Source organism: Clavelina lepadiformis, chromosome 6 (genome assembly GCF_947623445.1).
Source record: "Clavelina lepadiformis chromosome 6, kaClaLepa1.1, whole genome shotgun sequence".
NCBI classification, from domain to species: domain Eukaryota; kingdom Metazoa; phylum Chordata; class Ascidiacea; order Aplousobranchia; family Clavelinidae; genus Clavelina; species Clavelina lepadiformis.
Window position 1 is genome coordinate 4,548,965 of NC_135245.1, and position 27,468 is coordinate 4,576,432.

General features: G+C 37.2%; 3 protein-coding genes and 1 non-coding gene across 6 annotated transcripts; 2 read left to right on the forward strand and 2 right to left on the reverse strand.

The window, feature by feature from the left end:
* Nucleotides 1-1,078: 1,078 nt before the first annotated feature.
* LOC143462483 (cytoplasmic tRNA 2-thiolation protein 2-like) lies at nucleotides 1,079-4,230 on the forward strand. Its single transcript, XM_076960674.1, has one exon. It carries the CDS (start codon nucleotides 2,732-2,734, stop codon nucleotides 4,061-4,063), a length of 1,332 nt encoding a protein of 443 aa, XP_076816789.1. The 5' UTR covers nucleotides 1,079-2,731; the 3' UTR covers nucleotides 4,064-4,230.
* Nucleotides 4,231-5,160: 930 nt separating this feature from the next.
* Nucleotides 5,161-6,794, reverse strand: LOC143462484 (uncharacterized). The gene is made up of 5 exons (XM_076960675.1): nucleotides 6,642-6,794; nucleotides 6,298-6,476; nucleotides 5,941-6,093; nucleotides 5,738-5,848; nucleotides 5,161-5,603 (listed from the first exon to the last, which is right to left on the reverse strand). The coding sequence occupies exons 1-5, from the start codon at nucleotides 6,724-6,726 to the stop codon at nucleotides 5,388-5,390; spliced, it is 744 nt and encodes a 247-aa protein (XP_076816790.1). The 5' UTR covers nucleotides 6,727-6,794; the 3' UTR covers nucleotides 5,161-5,387.
* Nucleotides 6,795-7,267: 473 nt separating this feature from the next.
* Nucleotides 7,268-27,399, reverse strand: LOC143461551 (stalled ribosome sensor GCN1-like). Of its 3 annotated transcripts, none has more exons than XM_076959298.1 (53): nucleotides 27,238-27,399; nucleotides 26,370-26,454; nucleotides 25,187-25,286; nucleotides 24,886-25,081; nucleotides 24,425-24,629; nucleotides 23,959-24,147; nucleotides 23,753-23,861; nucleotides 23,281-23,484; nucleotides 22,910-23,058; nucleotides 22,417-22,611; nucleotides 22,121-22,256; nucleotides 21,843-22,011; nucleotides 21,312-21,412; nucleotides 20,949-21,185; nucleotides 20,468-20,592; nucleotides 20,160-20,338; nucleotides 19,649-19,910; nucleotides 19,285-19,489; nucleotides 19,061-19,192; nucleotides 18,697-18,967; nucleotides 18,457-18,538; nucleotides 18,066-18,248; nucleotides 17,663-17,797; nucleotides 16,870-17,052; nucleotides 16,603-16,704; nucleotides 16,304-16,450; nucleotides 16,091-16,214; nucleotides 15,888-15,999; nucleotides 15,610-15,742; nucleotides 15,212-15,455; nucleotides 14,901-15,036; nucleotides 14,515-14,653; nucleotides 14,187-14,377; nucleotides 13,861-14,074; nucleotides 13,569-13,711; nucleotides 13,234-13,348; nucleotides 12,917-13,132; nucleotides 12,549-12,713; nucleotides 12,246-12,408; nucleotides 11,985-12,076; nucleotides 11,775-11,867; nucleotides 11,451-11,648; nucleotides 11,068-11,313; nucleotides 10,837-10,981; nucleotides 10,672-10,757; nucleotides 10,168-10,361; nucleotides 10,022-10,097; nucleotides 9,111-9,246; nucleotides 8,806-8,954; nucleotides 8,478-8,582; nucleotides 8,301-8,412; nucleotides 8,082-8,212; nucleotides 7,268-7,582 (listed from the first exon to the last, which is right to left on the reverse strand). In XM_076959298.1, the coding sequence occupies exons 2-53, from the start codon at nucleotides 26,370-26,372 to the stop codon at nucleotides 7,454-7,456; spliced, it is 7,986 nt and encodes a 2,661-aa protein (XP_076815413.1). In that variant the 5' UTR covers nucleotides 26,373-26,454; nucleotides 27,238-27,399; the 3' UTR covers nucleotides 7,268-7,453. The 3 variants fall into 3 exon arrangements, with proteins under 3 accessions (XP_076815413.1, XP_076815411.1, XP_076815412.1); XM_076959296.1 differs by having other exon boundaries at nucleotides 8,082-8,227; XM_076959297.1 differs by lacking the exon at nucleotides 27,238-27,399 and adding an exon at nucleotides 26,624-27,175 and having other exon boundaries at nucleotides 8,082-8,227.
* On the forward strand, nucleotides 9,592-9,732 carry LOC143463701 (U8 small nucleolar RNA). Its single transcript, XR_013118453.1, has one exon. It is a non-coding gene; the product is annotated as a U8 small nucleolar RNA (small nucleolar RNA).
* Nucleotides 27,400-27,468: the final 69 nt, after the last annotated feature.

Genomic DNA, 27,468 nt, shown 5'->3' on the forward strand with positions numbered 1-27,468 from the left:
AACGAACACAAGAGTCCGTGTAGCATATAAACACCCGATTCGTCTGCTTTCCGCCCATTGAAATGGATGGAAATACGGTAATCTTTTCCCATTGGAATGGCAGGAAGTATGCCTTTCTTACCCTAGACCAGGGGCGGGCAACTTCTTCGGTCGGCGGGCCTGATATGAGAAAATGAAGTACTTGGCGGGCCGGATTCCTGAATAGATTGGAACGCAGCTTTGTCTTATTAATGTTCATGGTCGAAAATTTTTGCTCATAAATGTATGTAGACCCGAACAGAACAAGTAGATTTATGGCCATCTTTCTCAGGTTGGCAAACTTGGACTTATTCAGTGACGCAATACAGGGATTGCGGCAAAATGTGGCCGCAGGCCACATTATCATGTAAGACCGGAAACTGACTGCGGGCCGCTCAAAATCCAGTCGCGGGCCGGATCCGGCCCGCGGGCCGTATGTTGCCCACCCCTGCCCTAGACCCTAGAGTAAGAAATATGCATTTGGAATGGGGAGATGTTTACTTCGGCAGAAATATGGTTTGTGGGAAACCCCATTGCTGAAAGCAGGTCCATTGTAATGGGCGGAAAAAGAGACGAATGGGGTTCACAAACCATACTTGTGCCGAAGTAAAATTCTCCCCTTTCAAAAGGCATATATCTTACTCTAGGGTAAGAAAGGCATACCTTCAACCATTACAATGGGAAAAAATTCCCGAACTCTGGACCATTTTAATGGGCGGAAAGTAGACGAATGGGGTAATATAAAACAGAGTCATTAAAAAACTCTCGGCAGTAGAAATTCGTCAGGAAATGTTCATTTAAAGTTTTGAAACACAAAAACACTATGATGGTATTTTGTAATCGCGGTCCTTACTTTTATAGGGGTCTAAAGGGAATTTTTTGAATGGTCAATAAGCGTCAAGTATCTTGATTTCTAATGGAAACATGCAACCAATGAACCAACACAGTCTTCATATTTTTATGTATTAAATATCTATTTTGGGGAAACTTTATAGTGAAGTAATCATGGGCTCCGTAGCCGAGTGGTTCAAGCGATGGCCTGCATCAAATGTTGGTTATGTTCCGTGTTCGATACCCGCTGGCGCTATGGCGTTGTGATGCCTTCGGTCAAGAGATCAACGACACCTGCTTGTTCAGTGGACCTGGTAGATAGTTCGGGCAATACGGATAAAAAATCAATATTTTTTGATTTGTGCATTTTGGTTTTAACCAAAATAAAAAGTGTTTGACAATTGCCAATCGGAGCTTGCACAAAGGCTAACCCAAAGGCAAAGGTAACTGGAGCTCTAGCAATGAGGAATCCTCGCCGGATTTTAGTCGTGCAAAAAAACTTTCCTCAGTCCGAGGATAAAGATTAATTAGTTATCTTACCATACCATTGTGATATGATCATAACTTATAATTATAGCCACTCCTTATCAATAGTTTAGCTTTGCAATAGGCCTAGTATAGCATAGTTATAGTTTCATTAATCAATAGTTTTCTTAAAGCAAGTGACAAACTTACACTAACTTGTAATCAAAGTTTGTGTGTGCAAATCGAAGCAGAATAATGGATGGTACTTGTACGCCCTGGTACGGTCCAACAGTGGTGTATACATACGACTCAGTAGCATAGCAGCCATACTCCTGTACTCTTAAGGTTTTAAATTTGCATGAAGTAAGCAGATTTCTGCATAAATTTGCAGAGGAAACACATGCGGAATTGAGTTCCACAAATAGACGAGTAAGACAGCACCTTTTAAAATAGCAGTGTCCTTATCCCAGCCTCACAGGCTAAAATGCTGAACTGGCACAACACAGGTGTAGGCTTACTAAAATGCAACCGTACTTAATTTGGCACCGAAAGTTGCGTGTTCTGTTCCAAATGTGGATCGTTAAATAGGCTAATGCGCAAGCGCGAAAGAAAGCACATCTGTAATTAATTCATCGCAAATAAATCTCACATAACTGGCATTGTGCACAACAGATTAAACAATGTAGTTAGATATTGTATTAGCTGGTTGATGTTTTGTTTTAAAATATTTCAAAATTTATGTCTATAAGCAGGAAGTTGGCAGCTTCTGTGAGAACGGGCTGACGACGAAGACTGGAAAGTACAGAAATTTTCGACGAGAAATAGTGCTTGTAAAGACGCAACTTTTGGCGTTATGACGTGCACTGAAGCCTGAATTCTTTTATTATTTATTATAAATTGGCGTTCAAACAACCAGCTTTTCTTTGTTTGTTTATTATAAAACGGCGTGAAGATAAAAATGTTGGGTGTGCATGTTGAAGAATCTTGTGGAAGGTAGTTGCCACATTTTCCACTCTGGCTGAAGTATTTGGTGGTAAAATGCAGGTTCTAGGCCAAACTTTACAATCTGGTATTACTGGTATATACTGATATACCAGTTAAGTTAAATCAGGCTGGTAACTTGGCTTATGCAAACTCGCTTAGTGCTCAATGGTGTTATCCTGTTGTTGTAATACTCCTATATAATGTATAATGATACTTACTCCTATGTTCAAGATTCCAAACTATTCAATGGACGTTGTTTGAATATTCTGAGTAATTTTACTTTTGCCAATGTTTTTTACTTCCAGATTTGATTCTTCCTGTGTTTACAGATTAGTTTAGTGAATAGTCTAGAAATAAGTCAGAATAGCAGTAGGTCTAAAGTTTGACATTGTGTAGAGGCTACTGTGCTTGTGTTGTGTATTTCTTTGTCAAAATGTGTCAAGTTCATGGTGAAGATGACATTATACTTGACAGTCTTGTCCCAAGTATTTCATCTGGGGCAGGAAGAAAATGTGTAAAATGCAATGAAAATGTTGCAATTATTATGATTGGGACCAATGGAACATTTTGTGAGTTGTGCTTTGAAAAACATTTTACTCACAAGTTTCGGGCTTCAATGGGAAGAAATCCAGTGGTCAGAAATGGAGAGAAAGTTGCGATCGCTTTTTCAGGAGGATCTAATTCAGCTGCACTTATTAATCTTGTAAAAGAGGGATTAAGCAATAATGCTGCGCGAAAGTTAAAGTTTAAAGCTGGAATCATTTTTGTAGATGAATCATCTATTTATCCACATATCGATGGTATGAATAACAAACTTGAAGAAGTGAGAGATCTTATGATTGATAGTGGTTTTCCCTACCATGTAATTAAGCTTGAAGAAGTACTCAATGTCGATGACATTAACATTGATATAACTTCTGGTATGGCAACTACTTCTGAATCAATGATGATTCATGAAATTATTCATTCTTCACTGACATTGACAGCAAAACAAGAACTCTTATATCGATTGAGGTGCCGACTTCTCTCTTATAAGGCAACTCAGCTTGGTTACAATCATGTTTTTATAGGAGAAACAAGTACAAGATTAGCTGTAAATATTCTGTCAAATGTTGCACTTGGCAGAGGCTTTCACTTAGCTCAAGACACTGGATTTACTGATGGAGAAAGGCATCAGAAAATTGGGTGTGATTTACTGCGTCCATTGCGCGATGTAACCACTAAAGAAGTAGTTATGTACAACACATTACATAAAGTAAAAACTGTGTTTTTTCCTAATATGGCTACAAAGCAATCTAATATGTCAAGCATTCAAAACCTCACGGAAAGCTTTGTTCTTGGACTTGTAGCAGGCTTTCCTTCCACTGAAACAACGGTGTACAGAACCTCAAATAAAATTAAAGGTGTTAAGTTTGTTGAAGGCAATGCTAAAACCATTAGCACCACTAAGTTTTGTTCTCTCTGTCTTGGCGTCATGGACACCCATTCTTCTAACAGCAAAGCATCTGCAAAGGCAGATCTTTACTATTCAGAGACTTTATGCAAAGGTTTGCTAGGTTCTTCAGTTGAAAGCTCTGTGGACGGTGGCAAAAACAGTTCAACAGAACTACGTTCAAAGACTGAAGGAAGTTTATGCTACTCATGCTTGGCTACTCAGAAGGAAACACAATCATCAGCAAAAGACTATTTAGCAAAATTAGCCATCAAATCTGTACAAGATGGTGATGAAAAGGATATTTGTGAGAAATTGAATGATGTTCTGTGAAACCAGTGTACCAGCACTTGTGTACAACACAAAAAATGTCCTTTACTTGGGTTCAATAATTCAGTTCAACAATGCTTTTTTCTGTGCATCAACAGGAATCAGCCATTTATTTCTGTAATGTGTTTATTTGCTGAAAGCTTTCTTGTCAAATAAATGGTTTCTGGGAATGATGATTGTGCTAAATTTACCTGCAGATTAGTGAAAGCAAGGCTTAGATTTGTGATCCTTGCCCAATTTTGCAAAAATTTGTAGTGTTGTTATTTTGCGTTATACCTAATTATGGGAAAATGTTTAATTTGACCAGTGTTCCTGCCTCAACCCCACCATTATAATAACCGAAGCGAAGTAATATTAATTACAGTGACAACGCTATCGTTGAAACGCTTTGAACTTCATTTAACATTATTTGCTAAACTAACCCAAACTCTCGACATTATTAACAATTTTAATTTTTTTGCGTTGTTTATCTCGTGTATGTAAGATATTTCATTGTTGGTGTTTGCTTGCTTTTGTTACTACGTTTACTGATGGTAAATGTCGGACAGGGCGTGTTAATATTTTAAATTTCCATTTTGATATGTCTAGTCCAGAGGTCGGCAACCTGCGGCTCTTTCAGCCCTCTGCTCTGGCTCCCGTGACTTACTTACTTATTACTTAAAAAAATGAACAACGCTCACGCCTAACAGATGAGAGCTTGCAGTCCCAGATGAAACTCAAAGTGTCATCTTATCAAGCTAATGTAGATGTGCTGTGCAGTGAAATTCAGAAGCAAATATCGCATTAGCTGGGTGGAATAAATGATTATTTGAAAGTGTTGTGTTTAATAGTCGGGTTTTGTTTGTTGAAATTACAGAATATTCGCATGTACAAAGCAAAAATTTTAAGAAATTCTGCATGAAATGTAGGCTATAATTACCTTTTGTTTTAGTGGCCAACTCGACAGTTACATGTTATGGCTCCGAAAAGGTCTTCATTTAAATAAACTTGGGAACATTGGCTCTTTTAATGCTAAAGTTTGCCGACCTCTGGTCTAGTCCCTGGAGAATCTTACGACTGTAACGAGTTTTTAAAAGTCTTCATGCATTGTTAGGAAAACATTACTTAAACGCATTTTTATTAACAGAGGGCATTTTGCCCAAGGCGTAAAGAATAATAGTGAAGTGTATCGTTGTTTACAGAAATTAGATCGCCGTAAAGCCTTTAAAACAAAATGAAGAATATACCAGGAAATTAAAGTGTAGGCACGGTTTGTCAGAGCTAACCTTTAAAAGTAACTTCTGACACGATAGAAGCAATATGTTGAAGATAACTTTACAAACAATCATCATGAAAAAAAATTTAAATATGCTAAAACAATGCCACCAAAAACAACAAGGTAGGAAAGTATGGAAATAATAATTTCAAACTTAGCCCGAGAAGCAATTTTACTCTCGGTAAGCAGTCTCTGCACAATGTTATTCTTTGACCCGGCTGCGTTTTCAAATGGAAATGGTTCATCAGGTATCTTTTTGCCCAGGAATTTGCACAATGGTTCCCAACCCTGTGTTAAATGTTGTATACCAATTTATTGTAAAATTTTGTTATAATGCAAACTAGGCTACCATTCCTATTTACTTTCTACTAACTTACCAAATATATCGATAACGAACATTGCTAATAGTTACATAAACTTACATTTGATACGTCAAAGACAAGCAAATTTTCAGGGGGAATAACTTTCGCCACGTAGGCATTGTGTCTTCTGTAATGCATCTTCCACAGCCAGGGACTCTCCAAGCCGGAACCCTGAACATGTATAATATGAAGTTACATTTTTCAATTATTGATACGTAATCAAGCCATTTTTATAGGTTTTAGAAATAAGAACGTATTCTCACCAACATGTACTGGTAAAGCTTTCTCATGAAGGTTTCAAATCTGAGAGCGTTTTTTGAAAAATATGTCATCCAGTGGTACCAGTTAAACACGATATCATTCATCTTCTTAATACTCTTATACCAAGCATCTTCATCTCGTATTGTCAATATGATCTAAAATGTTTCACGGCATTGTAAATGACAATTTTGTTACAAATAGTTTTGAATAGATTTACTTAACCTATTAAGTTTAAACAGTATAAACAGTTTTCGTCTTGGTTGATAGAAAATTAGCCCATTAGTATCACTACTAAATTAATAAATTAATGTTTCATATAAAAAACGTATCTCAAAAGTTGGGCAACATCTCATATTTACCTTTGCGTCTGGCCACCGTTGGTGAAATTCCTCGAATAAAAACGACGGCGGCATGTCAACCGTACAGTCAACGTTTAACTCATCATATTTGTCTAAAACGTGCGAAATTGGATGACCTTTCTCAAAGTACTTTTCATATTCGTCCATATAAAAATCTATGTGCTCCAAGTAGTCGTGAACTGTTTCAAAAACAAAAAAACATTTCAAAATCTTTAAAAAGACATTGGCAATTGCGTAATCGCTAACTGTGTTCTTATCGTTCCTCAACAGAAATTATTATGACTGCTTTTAGATATGAGCTTGAAACTATAGTAGGCCTACTTGGTTAAATTTTAGTTTCTTACCATTGTTATAACCCAGTTTGAACAAAGCTTTTGTCAAGGACTTAGTTCCAGTTTTAGGATAACCGGCACAAATTACCTTCACCATTTCGCGTGGTTTGCTGCTATAACACTGATACGATTGAGATGAAATCTAGAAAGCCGTCTTTTATAAAAGTGATCAAAGTTTTGCTTTTTTCATATTTTGATGCGTCAACATGTATTTCTGTGTACATTGTGAAGAACAATAGCGAAAGAAACCCTAAAACTGATGCCATAGGGCGAAGGTTTGCCGCCGTTTTCTGGGAACCCGGCAACTTTACTACTTCTTGAAAAACACATCCTAACTCTGGCCGAAGTGTTTGATTAATGTGTTTGCGTGGATTACTAGAAATGCCAGGTACTTTAGTTTAACTTACGTCGAAGTTATATTTTGGATAAATATATCAGAACATTATTTCTGAGAAACTCAAAAATCATGTTACACTGAAGCAACGACATAACTTGTTTTTCAGCTTCAGATACGTCAAATATTCATTTTTACTTTAAAAAATTGTCAACAATTATTAGGTTTTTTACATACTCTTTTTTGTTATTCCTATTCTGTAGAAAAGCCTGGCTATGAGTAACGACCACCAAACTGATCAAAATGAATTTGGTGAAATGGTTTATTGCCGTCAATAAACGTATCACCACCACACCATGGTAATTAAGGCAAAATGCGAAAAGCCAATCAGACATAGGGCTAAAAACAGTTTGAGTGAGCTTGCAAAAAAAGAATACTTCTGGCACTTCGACACCATTTTGCAATTACACATTGTCCCACAGGCGTGGCGCTAGGTTTTTATTATGCTGTTATCAATATCATCAAGAAGTTCGGTTGATGCGATCACTCTCTTCAGTTTCTGCTTGAAAAGCTCGAGCAGGCCTGAAGCAACCGAGCTCGGCAAACTTGCAGCACATTTCTGAGAAAAAAAGGCGGTTTACAATAATTGACTGAACATAGGTCACGATCAGGGAAATCGCACGTAGAAGAACAACCTGCACACAAACTAGCAGTTTCTGCGTTTCAACCAAACAATATCGGCGAGCAGGCGAAAAACGTTTATAGCATATTTACATGTGGTCTAGATATGTGTTTTAAAGCAATTGGTTGTTCGCGTCTGACTACGAATTACCGAAAACGTATACCAAATTATGGTAAGAATTTACGTACTCGGAAGCAGTTACAGTTAGCACAGTTCGCAACAGACGTCAAAAATCTGACACTGACAAGCGATGTAGATTTAATTCTGCGGCAAACAGTTCGTTTACACATCGTCCGCGCACGTTACTTCTGCAAACTAATAACGTGAAATTACAATAAAGCGCGGTTACATTTTAACCGATTACTATAACACTTGGCTGCTCCAACACGGCACACGCAATAGCGAGTAACATTTGCAGAACCGAGTTCCAACTAACCTGCATGATCCGCTCGTTTTCGCGGAGTTTCAGAAGGGAAACGATTGCGTACTCGCCAGCAGTGCGCACTGATGGATTCTTCTCACGCGTAAGAACCAACAACAGACTAATCATGAAATTGAGCGTATTTTCTGAAAGGGTACGTTCTATGAAAAGAAAATTGCGCAAGGTAACATATATGCATAAGAATCGCATTAAGCTGACTGTTTATGAAAATACCCGAAATGCCGTTGGTTGATTCGGACTCAACCGGTCTTGCGAGCTGTCGTCCGCTCCAATTGACCGAACGGGCAGTTTCGATCCGCATGTCATTGGAACCATGCTCAAGCCCCTGAAATATTATTCAAGATCTTAGGAAAGAACGAAAGAGTGATTGGCGGGTATAGTAACACTTACAAATTTCAACGACTCTGTAACTTGTTTTGGAATGTCTTTCGATTCCTGAGTATAATGGACAAGCAAATAAGCAGCCGCATGTATGCCGTCTGTGATTATCTGCGCCTGGGAAGAAGAAATCGCGGTAAATTGTAATATGCTTTCAGCGTTCTAAAGAACTTTGCAAGCGGAAAACAGTCAATTCCAGTCACCGTCCGTTGCAATTGTAACGACATTTTCACAGCCTTTGTGTGTCGCGCATTACTACCTGGCATATAAATCTTATCAGTCACCATTTTTAGATACGCATCAAATTATAAAGACAGACGATTTTATTCATGGTAACTACCCTGTCCATGGTCGCGTGATTCTGAATTTGATCCAAAACCTTCTTCTCCCATTGGTCAGTCATGATCTTGTTAGGCGCTTCTTTTAAGATGACCGCCAATAACGTGCTTCGACCCTGTCGCAAAGCCCAACTGGCCGATGCGTCTTTAGCTGTTGTTTGAAATAGATTCAAGGAACTTTTATAATGTCTTTGTCTCAAACTTACGCAATCCTGTTACCCAACGAAACAAAGCATACACTAACCGCATACAATATCAAAAAGTAAACATAGAATAAAATCTTTTCACATTCCAACAATTTACCTACCCAAGACATGTTTAGTTATGATTTCTGCCAATTCGTCGTCACTGATGAATGAACACAGGTTACCAAGGCAACCTGCAGCTGAAGATCTGCTAACATCTTCATCATTGCTCAACAGTGTTAATAGCGTCGATTTTAGCTGGAAACATACAAGCTCACGTATCACCCAGCCATAAAAACATCTTGAGTTTAAAACAATTTTGTGCAGTTCTGTTTTAACCGGGAAAGTTTTACTACAGTATAACCAACAACGAAATAACCTCACTACACACAAGGGTTAGCAAAACAAAAATTAAAATTCTAGAAAAGTTTTGAAAACTTGGCAATAGTGTAAGAAAGAGTTGAAGAAACGGCGATAATTGATTAGCACAAGAATTTTCACTGTAATTTGACCTATTTTGGCGTTAGGTTGCGCTTTGCATATGTACCACAAATAAAAACTGTTTTCAGATGTTTACAAAGCTAGTGTTTGCAAGTTACGTCATCATCGGTTTGGGTGATCCTTACCTGTTGTCCTTCAAGGACTTCAGATAAGTACATGATGACAATGGGCGTATGAGTTTGATGACTTATACCAACCCTAGCCCTTCTTTGGTCGCAACAGCCAAATTAAGGCATGTCTGACACTTTTTAAATCTCACAATAATCGTTTTATAAAGTAAGCTAGGACGATAAGAAATATAAAGAGCTTTGGTGACGTAATCGTGTTTGCAACCGCATAACTCTCATATCATGCACAGGACAATGAGAGCACAAAAGTTGCATTTCATTGTCTGAATCCACTTTATAGCTCTTGGTGAATTTTTTTCACCACGAGCAGCAAATATCGATTCAATATCCGCGAAACCAGCACAATGTGTATTAAGGCGTCGCCGATGTAGATTAGTTCTTAAAGAACGCATTCTTGTACTTACATCTGACTTAACTTTTTCACTCAGTTTCTTTCCACCATTTGCGATGCAGCCTCTCATAGCTTGCAGGGATGTTTCTCTGCATATCAAATGATCATCATCAAAGCGGGATTCATAAATAGTTAACAATAACTGAAACAGTAACCAACCTGATGGACACATCGTCTGCAGAATTTACGCTGTTGTTAAGTTCGTTAAATAAAGGATCGACTCTTGTGTGGATTGACGACAGGTGGGCGAGGGCGATGCCGGCTTGCAAGCGGACTGGTCTGTTAGGATCCTGAAGTGCTTTGCTGAATGTAGTTTGAAGTTGGGGAAGGAAAGGTTTCAAAAACACTCCAACCTAACAGAAAATCCAAAAAACTTCTGTGTCAACTAGGACAGTGTACATTGTACAAGGGATAAGAACGTCCGATAGCAAGGTGTTACGACTTACGCATAAAACGAATACAAGAGCCATATAGCAGCGAACACATTTATTTTTCAGACGTTTCGATCGATGCTACAACCGATATTTTTGTAGCATTGAACGGGAAAATCCAAATAACAAATAAAGTTTCCACACTTTTGGCTCTTGGTATTTATTCCACGTAATATTGAATTAATACGGCATTTTGGAAATACAAACTGTCCCAAATGTACCACAGCATTACCCTTTTCAGCAGCAATGAGAGGGTCTCAAGAACAGCTATCCTGACGTTCGAACTGAAACGATCACCCAGAATTCGAATGAGTGGGCCTTTTACAAAAAGGACAAAATTAAGGCTGGAGGAGCTTTAGAATTTTTTTCCCCCGAAAAACATAAATTCAACACGAACCTGTAATGTTGACAACGGAAGGTTTCAACGCAGCAGGTGTAAGAAACATGATGCATTCCCCTATACCTTTCGCTGCCTGTTCTTTCAAATCTGGAGCACCATTCAATATGCCTTCTCTGAATATGGGTAGAATTGGCGCAAGACCCTAAAAAATTTACAAAGACGAACAGTAAAGGTCAGGTACGCTACAGGACTTATTAAGGAATAATAATTTATAAATAAATAAATTACCTTCTTCGGTAAACAGAAACCAGGCAAAACGCCAGTTTTCACAACCTCTTCGTCGTTTTTAACATAGCGAAGAGCATAGCGAACAGAACTGATATGTTTTTGCATGTCTGCCGAGTCCAGGGTAGCGGTGACCGCTGACAAAGTGTCCCAGGCTTCTGATTGAATTCGAACTTCGCGATCGGCAAGAAGTTTGATGCAAGTTTGCATGAAAACAGACACATAATCACCGAAGTCGGCACTGGTCTCCTAAAAACGAAGACATGATGTTAAAGCCCAGTAGTTAACAAACAAGGCTACATAATAAAACCACCATAAATTGAACAAAAAAACTGTTGAGATAAAAACCTAGCAAAAAATCTGCTCTGTGTATTGGGGGAAACTACCTTGCAGAAAGCATGAAGTAAAACAAGCGATATGTAGCGCATTTGCGGGTCCTGGTTCTTAATGCCAAGCAGCAAATCGTCGATGACGATTCGATTCCCGTGTTCGCCTTCGACACTCACGAGAACTTTCCGCGCGTCTTTCAAAACCGTTGAAAAGTTTTCAGAGTTGTCGGCCTCGACAAGGGCTGACAAAAATGCCTGAAATTTGATGACGTGTAACAGTTTTGCACGGAAACAAGAGAGATCTTTATTTTTAAGCGCGTATTCACGCGTCTGCGCCATAAACTCATAAAAAATTTATTTCGATCATTGTAAAGTAAGTACCTTGAGAATGGAAGGGAGATGTCTGGTCAGTGCCTCGCCAGCCACAGATGAAAGAAAAGCTAAAACCTCAGTATCAACAGGCGGCTCTATAAGCTGAAGAACGGCATGTTATGTGGTTACAGTTTTAACAACGATCGGTAAGGTTACTGAACCTGATGTCTACAGTAAACGCAATGTAAATTAGAACGTGTGAGGGACATTATCTATTACCTTGGGTACAATAAACGGTAAAACGACTTTTCCTTTCACTGCGATTATTTGTCTCAAACCATCAACGGCGTATTCTGATGTCGCTTCGTCTTCTGTGAAAAAAAGAACGCGCACGTTAAGGACGTGACGTAATGATTATTACATTAAGTGACCACGTAACCACAAATACAACTGAATTTTGTCTGATATTTGAACACAAACGTTTTCAGGACGTGTAGTTTAATGTAAACAAAGGTTCTGAGCTTCTTGCAGAAAACGTACGTAGTTGCCTCAAAAGAGATGGTAAGATTTCATCCAAGGCCTGAACACCGATAGTGTTGTGCAGGTGTTCGAATGTAATAGATGCAGAAGTCCGTACGCCCGGTAACGAATCACACAAAGCTTTACGGACAGTTGGAACCAAATTGTCAGTGAAAACAACAATCTAAAGACATTGCCATGAGTAATGCACAGAATGCAGCGCTGTGTTATTTTGCACAGTATTGAAGAATGACCTTATGATAAAAGAAGCATTTTAAGAAGTCCAAGCTTTTCGAGCAAAGTTTCTTCATGAAAAGAACTTACTGCGTCTTTGCTGCAAGATTTTATTATCTCTGTGAGACCAATGCAGACTCCTTGCCTCTGTGAGGCCTCGTCTGAATCCAACCCACGCTCCAAAATGGGGATCAATTCCGGGAGCATTCTCTCTCCTAACTTGCGAACAATATCACCCAAGGTCTTGGCAGCAACCTATGATGATGTTAGAGGTGTGTGCTTATTCAACAAAAAGGCCATTAAGTAATTTATCTGTCAAAGTGCATCACTGCCACTGATTTGATAGTTAGTAACTTTTCCTTTGTCTGTGATAGTAATTACTAATTAGTAATAGCAAATTAAGCTTTCGACAGTTGTGTTAGCAGCGAGTTCGCTTTTCGTGAACAAACTGATATTACCTGACGTTTGTCATAACTCTGTGACGCTAGGCAGCCTAGCAGAAGTTTAAAAAGCGTCGGAAGAATCTCACGGAGTATGCGGGGAGTATTTGGGACAATGATCTTCCAGACATGAAGAGCTGACTGTCTCACGTGAAGTGCAACATCCAATCTTCCCATGTAAAGTCCAGACAGAACAAGGTCTCTCCGATCTTGACCCAGAGTTTCAACTAAAGCCTATTAGATCAGTAACAGTTAAGACTCTAAGTGGATACTGGACAAGAGGCAATAATGTCATTGCACACTAATAAGTGAAGTTACAGTGCAGTGAAGAGTACCTTGAACCCTTCAGCAGTTCCAAAATTATCATCTTCCTCGCCAGTTGCGCTCATCTTCCCGGTTACTCCTGAGATGTGGTAGAGAAGATCACCGAGTAACTGGATGGAGCTCAGTCTGTTGTAAACATGTTAAAAATATCACTACTTTGATCTTCTACTGAAAATGCGATGATAAATCTACAGAAACCACATTTTTGTCTTACTTTAACCATATTTCATTAACAAAGTCATACCATACCACGGTCTGTTAATTGCTCATTTATATTAAATAATGTAAATTTTAATCAAAAATAAATTGATTTTGTGTCGTTGTTGGTGTCAGCATTTGAACAGACCTGATTCTCCAGTTATCATCAAACAATCCTTTTTCCAATTCAGGCAAAAGAACGGGAATGGCATTTTCGGCAAACTGTGCAATAATGCGTTGTCCTGCACAAAGAGCAGTGGCGCGAACAAATTCATTTTCATCAGCAAGAGCCTTCAATAAACACCCGAAGTAACAATAAATCCTTATGGTAAAAAACTTTTCCTAAAGAGCTGTTTTTACAATAACTTTGGAATAATTTATAAAAAAAGACAGCAATATTTTTTTCTGCACATAACGACTGTAGTAATGAAAAGTTATACCTTTAAAATCGGCTGAATGGCATCTCCAATATATTTAACAAAACGGTCTCCGAAAGTAAGAGGCAGATAAACGAAAAGCATAATGTAACCGTCCCTAACACTGGGCAGGATATTTTCAGATTGAGCAGTTTTTATTACTTCTGGCATAAGTTTGTCGAGTTTTTCCATTCCCAGTGAAGCTAATACTTCGCTTAAGCCTTGTGCGGCTCCAGATCTAAAATTATTTTAATAAATCAATTAACTACAGTTAAACACTTTTAACCAGAAAAAGGAAACACCTTAAATTTACCACAACACTGTCACGAAAAATAAGCAACAACTCCCACCTGTCTACGGACGTTTGTTCTGATGTTAATTTTTCCATCAACCAAGGAAGAAGATCTTCAAACTGTGACTCTCCTGTTCCTTTCACCATTGCGCCGAGTGCTTTTGCGGCAATCGCTCTCACTTCAGGGACTGGATCGAGGAGGGTATTTTTCAACCCGGGAATAATAGCAGGCAGGTAAGGGGTCAGATCCTATGAAATATGAGACCAGTATTAACATAAGGTAACTCTTTGACACCACGAAAATCATTATCAACGATAGGGAAAAGGGGAAAATTTCCGGTGTGAAGTTTTAAAACTAAGTAGCCTGAAGTTTGAATGCAACCAACCTTTTCATCCGTGAGTGAATACATGTTCCCAATAATCTGGGCGGCCATTTTGCGGGTGTCGGTTGATCGATCCTGGAATGCGCGCTCAACCACCGGCAGAATTAATGCAAGTGAAGGTGCATCAATAAAGTGGACAAATCTAAAATGCAAACAAACAAACAAGTTCAGCTGAATGATTGTTATTAATGCAATGATAGTTTAACAGGATGTTTTTTATGCAACTGTGCGTCTGAGTTTATCATTGCTACTGTATGCATGGAATGAATGGTAGGGAAGCTGAGCAACTAAAAAATCTGATATTCGATCTCTAAGTGCATTAACATTAATCTCCTCTGAGTAAGTTGGTACAAATTTTTGCGTATAGCGTAAAATAATATTTCACTTACTTTGTATTGAGAAGCATGTGTAAACATTTTGAAGTTTTCTTTGATGGGTCACTCAAGGCGGCCAGAAGTACATCACTAATGTCTTGGATTTCGGGATTGCGAATGACTGAACCGATTTGTTTCAAAGCCTGCTGACCTATCACAATAGTATTACTTTTACATAAAGAACGATTTTACACATAGAAAAATTTACAATAAACTTGTGAACAGAACATACATAGCAAAAATTTAGCATATTCCAAAATCAGAAGTCAGACGCAGCAATGAAGATAAAAATATTTATTCCCGGAACAATAAAGATAAAAACTAACCAGCTTTCTGAACTTTTGGGTGTGAATCTGTGAGAACCTCACACAGCTTTGGTACGATGCTTGGCAGGCAAGCTGACAGCTGCTTTGGAGCACAAAAAGCCATCGCTCCCAGAAGCTCAGCAGAACCAGTCTTTGTTCTCCACGAATCATCTGTATTGAGTGCATTGAGAAGGGACGGAAGAACAAGTCTGACACCATGAGCACTCAGGTTTCGCATGACTGCACGAGCTGTGTTATCAGCCGCCTGCAATATTTTAAACAGAAAATTTGTTTGGAATTGATTTAGAAAGTATTACAATTAAAGTTAATAAAATTTTATTTAACTTGTTTAATAAATTTCATGAACTTATTTAAACAGAAACAATTAAAAAATCTACAAGGATTGATGTAGTATGTACCTCACGAACATACTGATTTCCATCTCCGAAGCAAAGCAGTAAATATGGTAATACATGAACAATATATGGCTCAAAAAGACGACCCAACATTGTGCAGAACATTTCAAAAGCAAGCAATGCACCTTCTCTATGCCTAGATAAAGTGGTAAAAGATACATGTACATCGACAACATTTTTATTAAATATATACTAAATAAAAAACTTTTACTGTACAAACCATGCAGTTTAACCTTTGGGCTTTAAACATATTTAGCAAAGCAGTAATTTTTGTGTGAAACCTATAGTTTTTCTTGTCCTGAATGGCATCTGTTAACTTGGTCATAATGTCAAGTTGTTTGAAAGATATTATTCCAAGTCCTTTCACCATACCAGCTAGCCCATATGCTGCCCCTGTAAGCAAAACAGTGACATTTTGTCAATCAGTGCTACAGCAATTAATTTCCCAAAAAAACTGGGAGAATATCACCAAAGAAAAACCCACCTTTTCTTTCGCCATAATTATCAGACTCCAAAAGAATAACCAGCAACTTTCGCACGATATTAGGTGCATCTGCTTTTATGGATGGGACCAATGCAGGGAGACAGTTTGCAACGGCCTGCTGTACCTGTTGGAGTTATTTGCGCAAAAATATTATGAAAATGCAATAAAAGGTAACGGAAAATCAGTCAACAGTCGCAAAAGATTGATCCGTACTGGCTGTGATGGTGTTGAAAGTGTCTCAGTGAGTTTTGCTACAATGGGTTTAACTTTCGGGTTGTCCTTGTCAAGATGTCGTGCTAGGGTACCAAGCAAAATGACCACGCTTTGCCGTACAGTGTCGTAACGTTCAGATGTCGGAGCCTATACCAACACACAGTTGAAAAACTTATCATAATTAAAATAAACCATGACAATTTGTTAGTTAACTTAATGCAAATATTATGCAAGAACTAAACATACACAGACAGGATAGGACACGACAGTGAATGAAAACATGGAGTTGTTGCCGATACCTGTTTAAGGAAATCCTCAAAAACTTGCAGAAGAATTGAAGTGGAATCCTTACCATGGTCATTGACAGCTTGCAGGGCAGCATCCAGCATCTTGCTTCGGACCTTTTGACAAAGAAATAAATATCACAATATTCATTCCAACACAAAAATTCTATACTTCATGAGAACAATTCAATCCCAGTAACAAAGCGTGGGCTTTCACACTGCGTACAAAACTTGAAATTATAAAATTTTCTCTACTCCAATATAACACAGCGATTTTCTCACTTCAGGGTGTCGGTCTCCCAAAGCGTCAGGAACGAAAAACGAGAAAAGGGATTCAATTTGATCTTCCGGAAGAAGCGGCGAGATCTTTGAGAGACAGAAAGCAACTCCAATCCTGGCCTGATATTCATCAGGAGGAGATTCAGAGATGACACGGCCAAGCTGATCCAGCACAGGAGGAGGTTGCTATGACAACCACAAAGAAAATGATGCAATAAACTTGGAAAACAAACACAGAGAACATAACAGCTGCACCTTGCACCCTTAGTAGTTTTATGGTTTAATAAAGCATTTCTGTAACTCAGTGATTCTCAAAATTTTTTCGTTGCGACACCTTTGGAAAAGGTTGCTGGACTTGCGCCGCACCAGCGGTAAGAATCTAATAAAGACGCTTATTATCAAAGTTGTATTTATTGATACAACAAAAAATGAAATATGAATAAAAAAGAATGTCATTTAATGTTATGTTTGGGCTTGTTTGCTTTCGCAAAGTTTATCAAATTTTGGGAGAATTTGAATTCATGTGCCAGGAGATAGTAAATTATGGTGCGACGAAATTAAATATTGTTATAACATAAGCTGATATAAGGTTAGCTACGAAACAGAATTATTGTGTGACGCTCTTGGAAAACTAAAACGACGCACCAGGGTGTCGTGACGCATAGTTTGAGCACCACTGCTGTAACTGATACAAAAACTACAATAAATTTATAGCTACAATAAATTTTTACACATCCTTTAATATTAATTTATTAATCAAACAGAAGGTCACATATTTGTCGTGGTAATGACTCACATCCAGCTTTTCATTGTAAATATCAATGAGCTGCTGAAGTACAAGAGGTGTAAGCTCTTCATGGAGCTCCAGTGATGAATGAAGTGACGCTGCAGCAGCTTCCTGTATCACTGGTTCGTGATGCTGAACATCTTCCTGAACAGTTACATAAGTGAGCATAACTTACATAACTTACATAAGTGATGATGAATTCAATGCTACCGCACCGCTTCAAAGCTATTCTTTGTAGATTTTCATATCTGTGCTAGTTAAATTAAGTTAGACACTCAACTTATGCAGAACAGGTCAAAGTTCATTAACTCGACTCGCTCTAACTCAAATAACTTAAAGCAGCAGAACCTAAAATAATTTAAATTTCAGCCATGTTGGATTACAGATTAAAATCAATGAATGAATGAATCACCAAGATATCGGTGCATATTGATGAGTGAAGTTTGTAGCGAAGCTTTTTCCACAGATCATTGGCATATTTTTGATTGTCTTCTTCACAATCATGCTTTGCAATCCACACACGTCGAACAATATGGAGTTGAGTGGTATTTTCTGCACTCAGTGATCTCAAGTTGTTTTGCAATAATATCAAACCCTTAAAGAAAAATACAAACAGCATTTTTAAATGCGTGACACTAAACTAATGTGTTCTGGCAATTTACAAACGTAATTGCAATACTGACAGCTGTGCTGTATTTCAGTATATTTTTTGCTGTAATTTACAAATAACATTTGCAAAAATGTAATACACAGGTTAAAAAATACTTTCGAAATATAGTTTAAAGTACTGTATTTGTAAGTACCTTCAGGGCTGCACTTCTCAGACCTACTACAGGGGACAACAAAGCTTGCAGCAGCAGTTCAACCTCATCCATAATGGTGTTACTGAAAACAAAAAATCCATTGCATCTCTTCGTTACTACTGCAAGCTGTATTTCAAACTCTTTGTGTGGTTGTGAAAGCAAAAAGACTGTCAACTTACATTTACTGTAAACAATCAGTAAAGTGACAATTGGCGAAACGCTTGAAACTGCACTAGTTACCTGGTTTGAGTAGCCTCACATGTGGCTTCCAAAACTTCAGTTGCAAGTAGCTGGACTTGGACCAACGAAGTCCCAATGAGCTTACACATACTTTTGATAATCCAAGCTCTCTGCAATATTTTCTCACGAGCATGAACTTTAACATGTTTGAGCACCAGGCGCAGAGCCGAACACATTGCCTCCACATCACTGTCAATGACGGCACCATCATTCAGCAGCAAGTGATGCAAGAAAGGGAAGAAATAGCAGTACGTGGCAGCAGGAGCTGAAGCTGGAATGTACCGAATACGAATGAATGATGAACGGAACTACAACCTTTATGATGAAAGAATTGAAAGCTGAAAGAATGGCAACGATATCAAACCTGTCTGAAAAGTTTTAACCAATTTTGTGTTTATTCGGATAACATTTTTGTCCAACTCTTCATAGCACCAATGTATATTGACATCACTAACAGGCTTGTAAAGTCTTAAGGTGACAAATGCAGTCTGAAGACCTGTACAAAATCAAGCAAGTGATAAAGATAAACCTTAGCATCAAAAATTGACTAAAAGTTTACTTTTGAAATAACGAAATGAATTATATTACCTACTGGTCGAAGATCAACGGGAGTTATGATGTTATTAAGAGAAACAAAGAGGTCTTGGGCACGAGTTGAACACAATGATGATGAGAGCAAGGATAATAACGGGCTTATCAGAGCCACCACATGCTCAGGTAACCCACTGGTTATATCACTAACTCCAACTATCGCCTTGAACATGTTGCATGCTTTTTGGAATTTAGCATCAACCTATTTGCATGTTTACGGTTTATAGTTGTGTTAAATGTTTTTGAGCAGAATTTCATGAGCAACATCATCGTATATAAAGAGGTATATGCACGTAGAAATTGTTTGAACAAGAATAGTATGCGATTAACAAAGGTTATTGCAAAAAAAGATGTTACAAACCTGTTGAAGTTTCTTTCGAATGGCTGCTTCTTTCTCTACTTCCTGTTCCACCATTTCCTTCTGTTTCTTGGACAGGTTTTGCTGTTTAAGAATGTCTGAGGTCGAGGGGCCATGACCCCCCGACCCTTGCACCCCGCCAGTGTCCCTCTGTTTCTTCTTGAGCTCAAGCTCTTTTCGGAGTTCTTCCTCCATCAATTGATCTTTGTACGAGTAAGCTTTATTTTCACGTTTTACGTTTTTATTCGATCCGATCTTTGGTGCGCTGGAGAATTGAAGTTTGGTGAATCAACAAGTGAACTTATTAAGAAAAAAGCTAAAATAATATTGAGTTAAAATTTGTAATTGAAACTGGTAATTTCGTAACTTGCGACTAAAAACAGTTGTGATGAAATAGTTTGCACAAAACAAGACCAGTTTCTTAAAAATAACATTGCGATCCACAGTCAACAACACATTCGACTTGTCAATACATGATATTGTAATACGAATAGCTTCCTTAGATAGTTTATACCTGTCTATGATTGCCATGTTATAGAGTGACCCTTCCGGGGTCGTCATAATCTCGTACTCTCGCCTGGTTACATTACTTAAGTCAGGTAGTTGCAAGACGTCAAGCAGTTCCTTTGTCAGAACTGGCATCATCACATCAGGAGCGATACGAACTACATCAGCTAAAGCCGCTAAACTGGCCTTAACCAGTTAAATGCAAAGTGTTCCAATCAAACCGTCGATAAAAGCAAATTTAAAATTTAAGTTAATAAAACAGTTAACGCAACTTAGGATATAAAAATTAAATTACAAAAGCTTAAACAAACCTACTTTAGTATTTTCTGAAACTTTTATCAGCAAGTTTGTGATCGCAACCATGTTGGCTTCGATAAAATCATGAGCATCAAATTTAGCTTTGAAGAGGAAATCTGTCCAGAGGTGATTGTTAACAAACCCTGAAACGTTAAGAGTACAGATTACTAAGTTATCTGGTACATTCAGTAACGACAACGAGTGTCAAATTTTAACCTTGCAAAATTTTGTAACTTGTTGCAGTGGTAGGTTGAAAACTTTATCAAACAAATCTATTTCAACAACTGCCCTCAAGTAGAAGATATTCAACTACGGGCTACATTTTAACGGCCGGTTTGCTTGTTTTAATACTGGTTCAACCAAACCATTTAAATCCCACAACTGAGCTTAAGATTCATTGTTTATATTGTTTCATGTACTGTCGTTAAAAATTGCATTACTTAACATTATGTCAGATTAAATCAAAATAATTTTAACGATAATGAAGAATGGAACATACTTATACATGGTTGATAAGCGTCAGTTAGAAGCAGAAGTGCCATTTTCTGGGCATTACTCTCATCCGTTTTGAATCCGGGAGCATCAACAATGCAACGCAAGGCATTTTCATACCTTCGTGGAATGACAGTTATTCCTGGTGCCTCTGAATTTTCATCAACCGTCTCAAAATTGAGCACATGAGGGAGCTCCAACACACTTCTTAATTCCATAAGAAGTGCAACACAGTGGTCATACCCTGTTGTAAGATGTAACAACCAATGAGTTTTTAAAGATTTCGTTGGGTTCAACATAATATGGTCATCACAAGCATGAGTGGATTGGTGAAGTAACTGATACTAGCTAAATAAAATGGCAACTGCACCTTCAAATGAAGCGATCAACTTTTTTATTGTTTTCATCACGGCGTTTCGCAGAGGCCATGGCTTGTTGAGAAGAATGTGTGTCAAACTCTTGTAATAAGGCCTATGAATTGACAGAAATAATATACAACAAAATTTACATGTAAAAGTGACACCATAAATTAAACATATTTTTGCACACAATGCTGGGTATACCGTGTTATTTCAAAAAAAATGTACACCAAAAATAGACCCAAACCCAATTATTAGGCTTCTTCAGTATTAAAGGTCCTACTTCAAAACGGCTAAAACCAGGAAGGTTTATATAACAAAGGAAACATTAAAGTCCTCATGTGTAAATGAACATATACAAAAGAACAACTGCATTTTGATTTCAACTAAATTTACAGAGGAAAATGATATGACGGCATACCTTGAAAATTAACTTTTAGGCTTAGAGGTATGCAAGTTTTAAAGAGCTCATGTAATATAAAGCCCACTGAATTCGGAAGACACTCAGTAGCAATATGTTGAAAAATTAAAAAAAAACTAACTTGGCAGCATCTCCTTGCATCTTCTGGGGGCTGTCTAAGAAGAGATGGAAAATCAAATTTTCCAGTTTCAAAAGAGCATCATCAGAGGCATTTTGTAGAAATTTGACACTTGTAAACAAGGATTTTTTCCCATCCAAAATAGTTGTCCAAAAATTGTTAAACTTGTAAGCTAAACAAAGAAATATAACATAAAATATCACGCAAAATCTTACAGAGAAACAAAACCATGTCATTATTGACAGGTCTGCCGCATAGAAATTTTAAGTCGGCTTTCTTACATTTTTTGAATTCAATGTTTTCAAGTTTAATCAATATGCATGAGGCATAGAGAGCTTCAGTAACAAGGGACACTTGAGAATGCATCTGGCTGGCTTTTTCCACGCTTTGAAGAAGGTAAGGGATCAGTTTTTCAACCTGATTGAGAAAGCATACGTGATTAAAAACAATTGCTTACATCCAAATCCAATGAGCAAACCCATACCATAGTTAACTTGACTGTGAATACAACTGTCAAACAAATAATGGTAATTCGATTGTAACGGACTTGTTCCATAGACGTTTTGTAAAAACTCACCATCTGAATGTTATCCATTTTAAAAGTGGCAATCATACAATCAATGTAAGCCGTCCGAACATTTGGAGTGGAAACTTTTAAAGCAGGAGCCTTTGCAAACCAATCAATGAGCTCATGAGGGACATCACTGCGCAGTTTCGAACACCATCCAACCATGGCATTTGCAGCCTCAACTAATGTTCCTTCATGGACTTCCTATGTATACAATTTTAATATTCTAGGTGCTGTTTGGATAAAGTAAATTAGATTACGGGTTACGACAGTTTTTTCTTCAGTGAAACACAATTAATGAGTAGTGGCAGCTTAAACACTAACCACGGTTTGAAGTACAGTGAGTGGGCCATCTATCAAACAATATACAGGATATTTTCTATTGCAGTAAAAAATTTGTCTTTAAAGCCTAACAGCAAGATGTACTGTACCAGTTGTCATCAACAAAGCTTTGGCAAAAATCAAAACATGCATGCACACTGAAATATCATTGTTACCAAACCTGCTGTAAAAACGGAAGGAACTGAACCACAACAGAGCGAACAAGTTCAACAGCTGACTGTCCACCGCCAATGGGGCTTTGACTAAGACCAGCAATGGCATGAAGTACAGAAAGCTTCTGGCCAGCAACAGACAGTTTCCCTTCTGATCCTTATCATCAAAATAAACAATAACAGATCAGTTAGGGAAATATTGTTAGAGTTCTATATTAATTATTATACCTGATGCTTTACCAAGCAAAATGGTAAAGTGGATACTAAAAATAAAGTAATGGCAAACGCACCAACATAGCAGAAGTGTTTTATCAAAATCAAAGAAGTAATCTATGATCAGCTACTGTCACTCGAATTCTAAACAAAACAGAATTTCAACCTTTCAAAACACCAAAGAGATATTTGGCTGTTTCTCCAACAGCTTCGGCGTCACTGCATTGAATTGAAAGTGCAGTTACAGCAGCTTCAGCAACTTGGCGATTTGCATCATTTTTAGAAATCAGTTGGGCTGCCAACATCTTCACAAGGATGAGAGCGTGACGACTGAGATCAATGGACACATTTCTCATCATGCTTTTGATTGCTGCAAAAAGAGGATTTCAAATAAAGGAAATGTACAAAATCTACAAATGAAAAATTAATGCAACATAATAATAGGTAAAACCCTGCACTTATTGGTATGTAGAAAAACTGCAATTTCAGCATGTTATGCCAAGCTTTGAAATGAGTACTAGTGTTAAGGAAACTGTCAATATTCAAGCATATCTAATCACTAATGGAGTAATGCATAATTAATCTGCGTGTCTACATAGATTGTTTTTTTTTCAATGTGAAGTATTACTGAGACTGACTTTGAAGAACATTTTCTGGACTTCTTAAAAGAGCTTTTTGCATTGCAGGAATGATAACGTTTTGGAAATTTGTATGGTCAATCTCTTTTACAACAGATGCACAACCAACCTACACAAAAATTACAAGAGTTAAAAAAATAAAGCTTGTTTTAAATTTTCCATGTTATAAGTTTTCAATTAACATTTTTGTTTTTTTAAGCAATTACCAGTGCATGGGATTCAACTGGTACTTTGCATATAATGATCGATTTCACAAAAGATGAAATGATATCATCTTTCCTTGATTCAAAAGAAGTTTTATCAAATGCAGATAAGGCTCCTAGTAAAACAAAGTTGGCAAAATTTGAATCACTTGTCAGCAACACTCCACTATACTTCTGAAAAGCTTCTGGAATCTGCACAAACAACATTAGAGGATTATGGTCATAGAACATATCAATGAATTAAAATGTATTGTTGCCAGGTATATGTTGTTGAATTACTGCTATAAAATAATTCACATATGAATATTCATATTCACATAAGAAATTCGCTATCTCTTTAGACTTTCTCTGAGTACATGTTGCATACCCAATAAATATGAAACCTAAAGCTTGGTCTATTACATAAGAAACGATGCAAAGGTAAAAATGATTTCTAAATCAAACAAAACCTGTACACTACAGTCTGTACCTGTTTCCATAGGACTATCATTTTTCGCATTGCACTTTCACAGATGGATTTGGACTGGCTTGCTTGGGCAGAAAAATACAGCCTTGCTTGAACTTCAACAAGTTTATTCCACTCAGAAGATTTTGGTGGATCCATCACAAAGCAGGTTGATGCAATCTTGCATGTCCAAGATAACGCAACCAAAGCTTTTGCAGATTCACTGCGGCTATTTCATAACAATACATATCATAAATACATCAGCTCAATGAAAAACACAAAATTTCTTTTTGCATATGATTTTGACAAAATATAAAAATGTAGGTTATTAGAAACAAATAAATTACCTAACCAACGATAGATAATGACCATACATCTATAAAATATATTTATCTATCTGTAGTGTATATTTAATCATTTATTCAAAACTGCTCCTTATAAAATAATGTTACATTTACATATAATGCTACAGCTGATAAACATACTTTGGTGTTCTCATTACACTTTGCTGTGCAACAGCATCCAAGCCATTAATTAAGCCAGGTACGGAAACAGAGGAAAATTTTTTTAGTAAACAATCAATGAGAGAAATACATTTTCTTCTGGACAGCTGGTCTTGATACAGACCCAAGGTTACAAATAAGCCAGACATGCAGGCACGCAAAACACCATCAGCAACATCTGTATGCAAATGAAAAAAATTTCTTGAAGTATGTTGCGAAGGGTTGCATGGCAAATGTTACTGCATTATTAAATTTTCATTTATTTCATGATTAAGAAATTTACCTGGTTTCGATGATAAAAATTGCAAGACTTCATCTATCAACTCTACCCGCTCGTTCACTTTTGATGTATTTGAGTGTAAAAGGAATTTTTTAATGGATTCCTAAAGTAAATGAACAATTCAGTGGACCACCTTAATTCAAGTAATTCTCACGACGAGAAAGTGGTTTTATCTAAAGAGCCAATATAACACATACAAGCTGCAATTGCATTTTCATTAATGCACACCAATAAATAGTGGTCACATGTGAAGTTTAGGCTTTACAAGAAACTCAGAAAGATTAAAGATGAGTTAAATAATGTTGTTAACAAGTGTTAATCAATAGCATGGTATGAAAAAAACGTTTATGATCAGAATAATACTTAGTATATATTAAAATATTTATGCAAGTACTATCAACTTCTCTTGCATAAATATTGAATTCATACTTTATAACCAGATTGGAAAGTTTGCAAACTTTGTGAGAAATGTAAAATCAAGACTATTACCAGCCTCCACAGTATTGAAACTGAAAAATCTCAATACAGTAACCGGCTAATTTCCAGCTGTTGATGTATGTATGGCAATCACTTTTAGAGATATATAAGATTTAGATACATATGTGACCTGGTAATTACTGTCTGTGGGTTCCACACTGAATCTCTGTGGTTCAAATCTCATATCGGTGACTTCTTTTTATAAATGAAAAGGTTTGTATAAGTTGAGTCATAAAAAATTTATGTACACTTAGAGGATGAAAAGTTCAATTGTTTAACATTATTTTCATCTGACAGAATTAAAGGGAGTTAATATTTTTGTTGTGATTTACCCATATGCAATCGTAAAGGTGAGAGTTATGTTTGAAGAAATTAGTTCCACATTAATTGAGAAGAAAACATTGCATATCATTTCCCATTGAATGGCATTTTTCAAATTCGCAAATTAAATGCTGTTTATCATATCGGCATCTTGCAACTTCATTCACCAGCAGCTGTTTACCTAACTAGCATTTTCCTGCTTTAAAGTAAAAAAGATACTTATTTTGCTTGCTGCTAGCTACCTAAACAGACAAAAACCAAGTGCTACCAGTTCACGCAAGTTGCATTTTCTAAATTTCATTCAAATAAGCGTATGTACTTTTTTGTTACATGGCGGATTTCTCACCCTAAAAAATAAAAAAAAATTCAGTCTGGATTTTACACATACCATTCTCAGCAGAATTTCAATGAAAAGTAGATTTTAGATGAATCAAAATGACTGCAGTTGCACTGGTTTAGCAGGTTTGCTGTGACTGTAAAAGAAATATACACGTTGCATCAAAACTGTTTGCCTTTGCATAATGGCTATTTTAGTATTTAATTTTCTTAATTAATACTTTTAATAAACAATACAATACTCTAAAAAGAAATGTTATTACAAACCAATTAACAAATTTAAATAACTTAAGGCAACTACTGAACTAGGCCTGTAACCGCAGAAGGTCTCGAGGGTCTAGTATACTAGTGCAGGGCTTCTCAAACTGTGGGTCGCGACCACGTTTGTGGTCGCAAAATGTAATTTTGGGGTCGTGAAACAAATTTAATTTTTATAAATTGAATTATTTTTCGATTATTTTTTATTCGCTTTACTGTTTCCATTATGAGATTCTTTTATTACTGCAGGCTACAGTTACTGTACTTCAGTGGAATGTGTGCACTTGATTTTGCCAGAGACAAAAATACGACTTGAGATTTGTAATTGGACGTTTATAGTTTTAACATCATTAATGTGTAGGCTACCTCTCAAGGGGTCGCATAGAAATTTCTTTTCTAAAATGGGGTCGCAGACCCAAGAAGTTTGAGAAGCCCTGTACTAGTGCACAACAAGATGACGTCACAATTTCAGTAGCAGTGGTCTAGTCAAGTATACAAAAGCATCCTGTGCGGTTGTGCACTTGTATAGCCTACTACTATAGCCTAGATCTGGTCCCGAAAGTCTGACTGCGTATAAGGTTGGAAATGTTGCTACAAAGGCCAAACTTGTAATTTGCCCAGACAAGAAGATATCATTAAATAATGAAACTACGGCCATTCACCAAAAGATTTTTGCCTTAGTCTATTTCTCCCGCAATTCGCAAAACTTCAAACTTCAATTGAAACTATTAAGATTGTGCAACCAGCTGCTAATTCCAACTTGCAAATACAACAGCAACAAAACTTTGTACAGAATATGTTCCTACCTAGTCCTTTCATAAGTTAGGTAACCTTGTTAACTTGCTGTGTATACAAATGAAAGTCTGACTTCATTCTTTCTGCCTACCACTTTT

Coding starts and splice junctions, on each gene's coding strand:
- LOC143462483 (XM_076960674.1), top strand. CDS start 2,732: ATGTGTCAAGTTCATGGTGAAGATGACATTATACTTGACAGTCTTGTC.
- LOC143462484 (XM_076960675.1), bottom strand. CDS start 6,726: ATGGTGAAGGTAATTTGTGCCGGTTATCCTAAAACTGGAACTAAGTCC. Junction 5,849..5,940: donor AGCTTTACCAGTACATGTTG/GTGAGAATACGT, acceptor ATACATGTTCAG/GGTTCCGGCTTGGAGAGTCC. Junction 5,604..5,737: donor TTGTCTTTGACGTATCAAAT/GTAAGTTTATGT, acceptor CATTTAACACAG/GGTTGGGAACCATTGTGCAA.
- LOC143461551 (XM_076959296.1), bottom strand. Junction 13,712..13,860: donor CCATTCAGCCGATTTTAAAG/GTATAACTTTTC, acceptor TGTTTATTGAAG/GCTCTTGCTGATGAAAATGA. Junction 10,362..10,671: donor TCTCATTGCTGCTGAAAAGG/GTAATGCTGTGG, acceptor ATTTTCTGTTAG/GTTGGAGTGTTTTTGAAACC.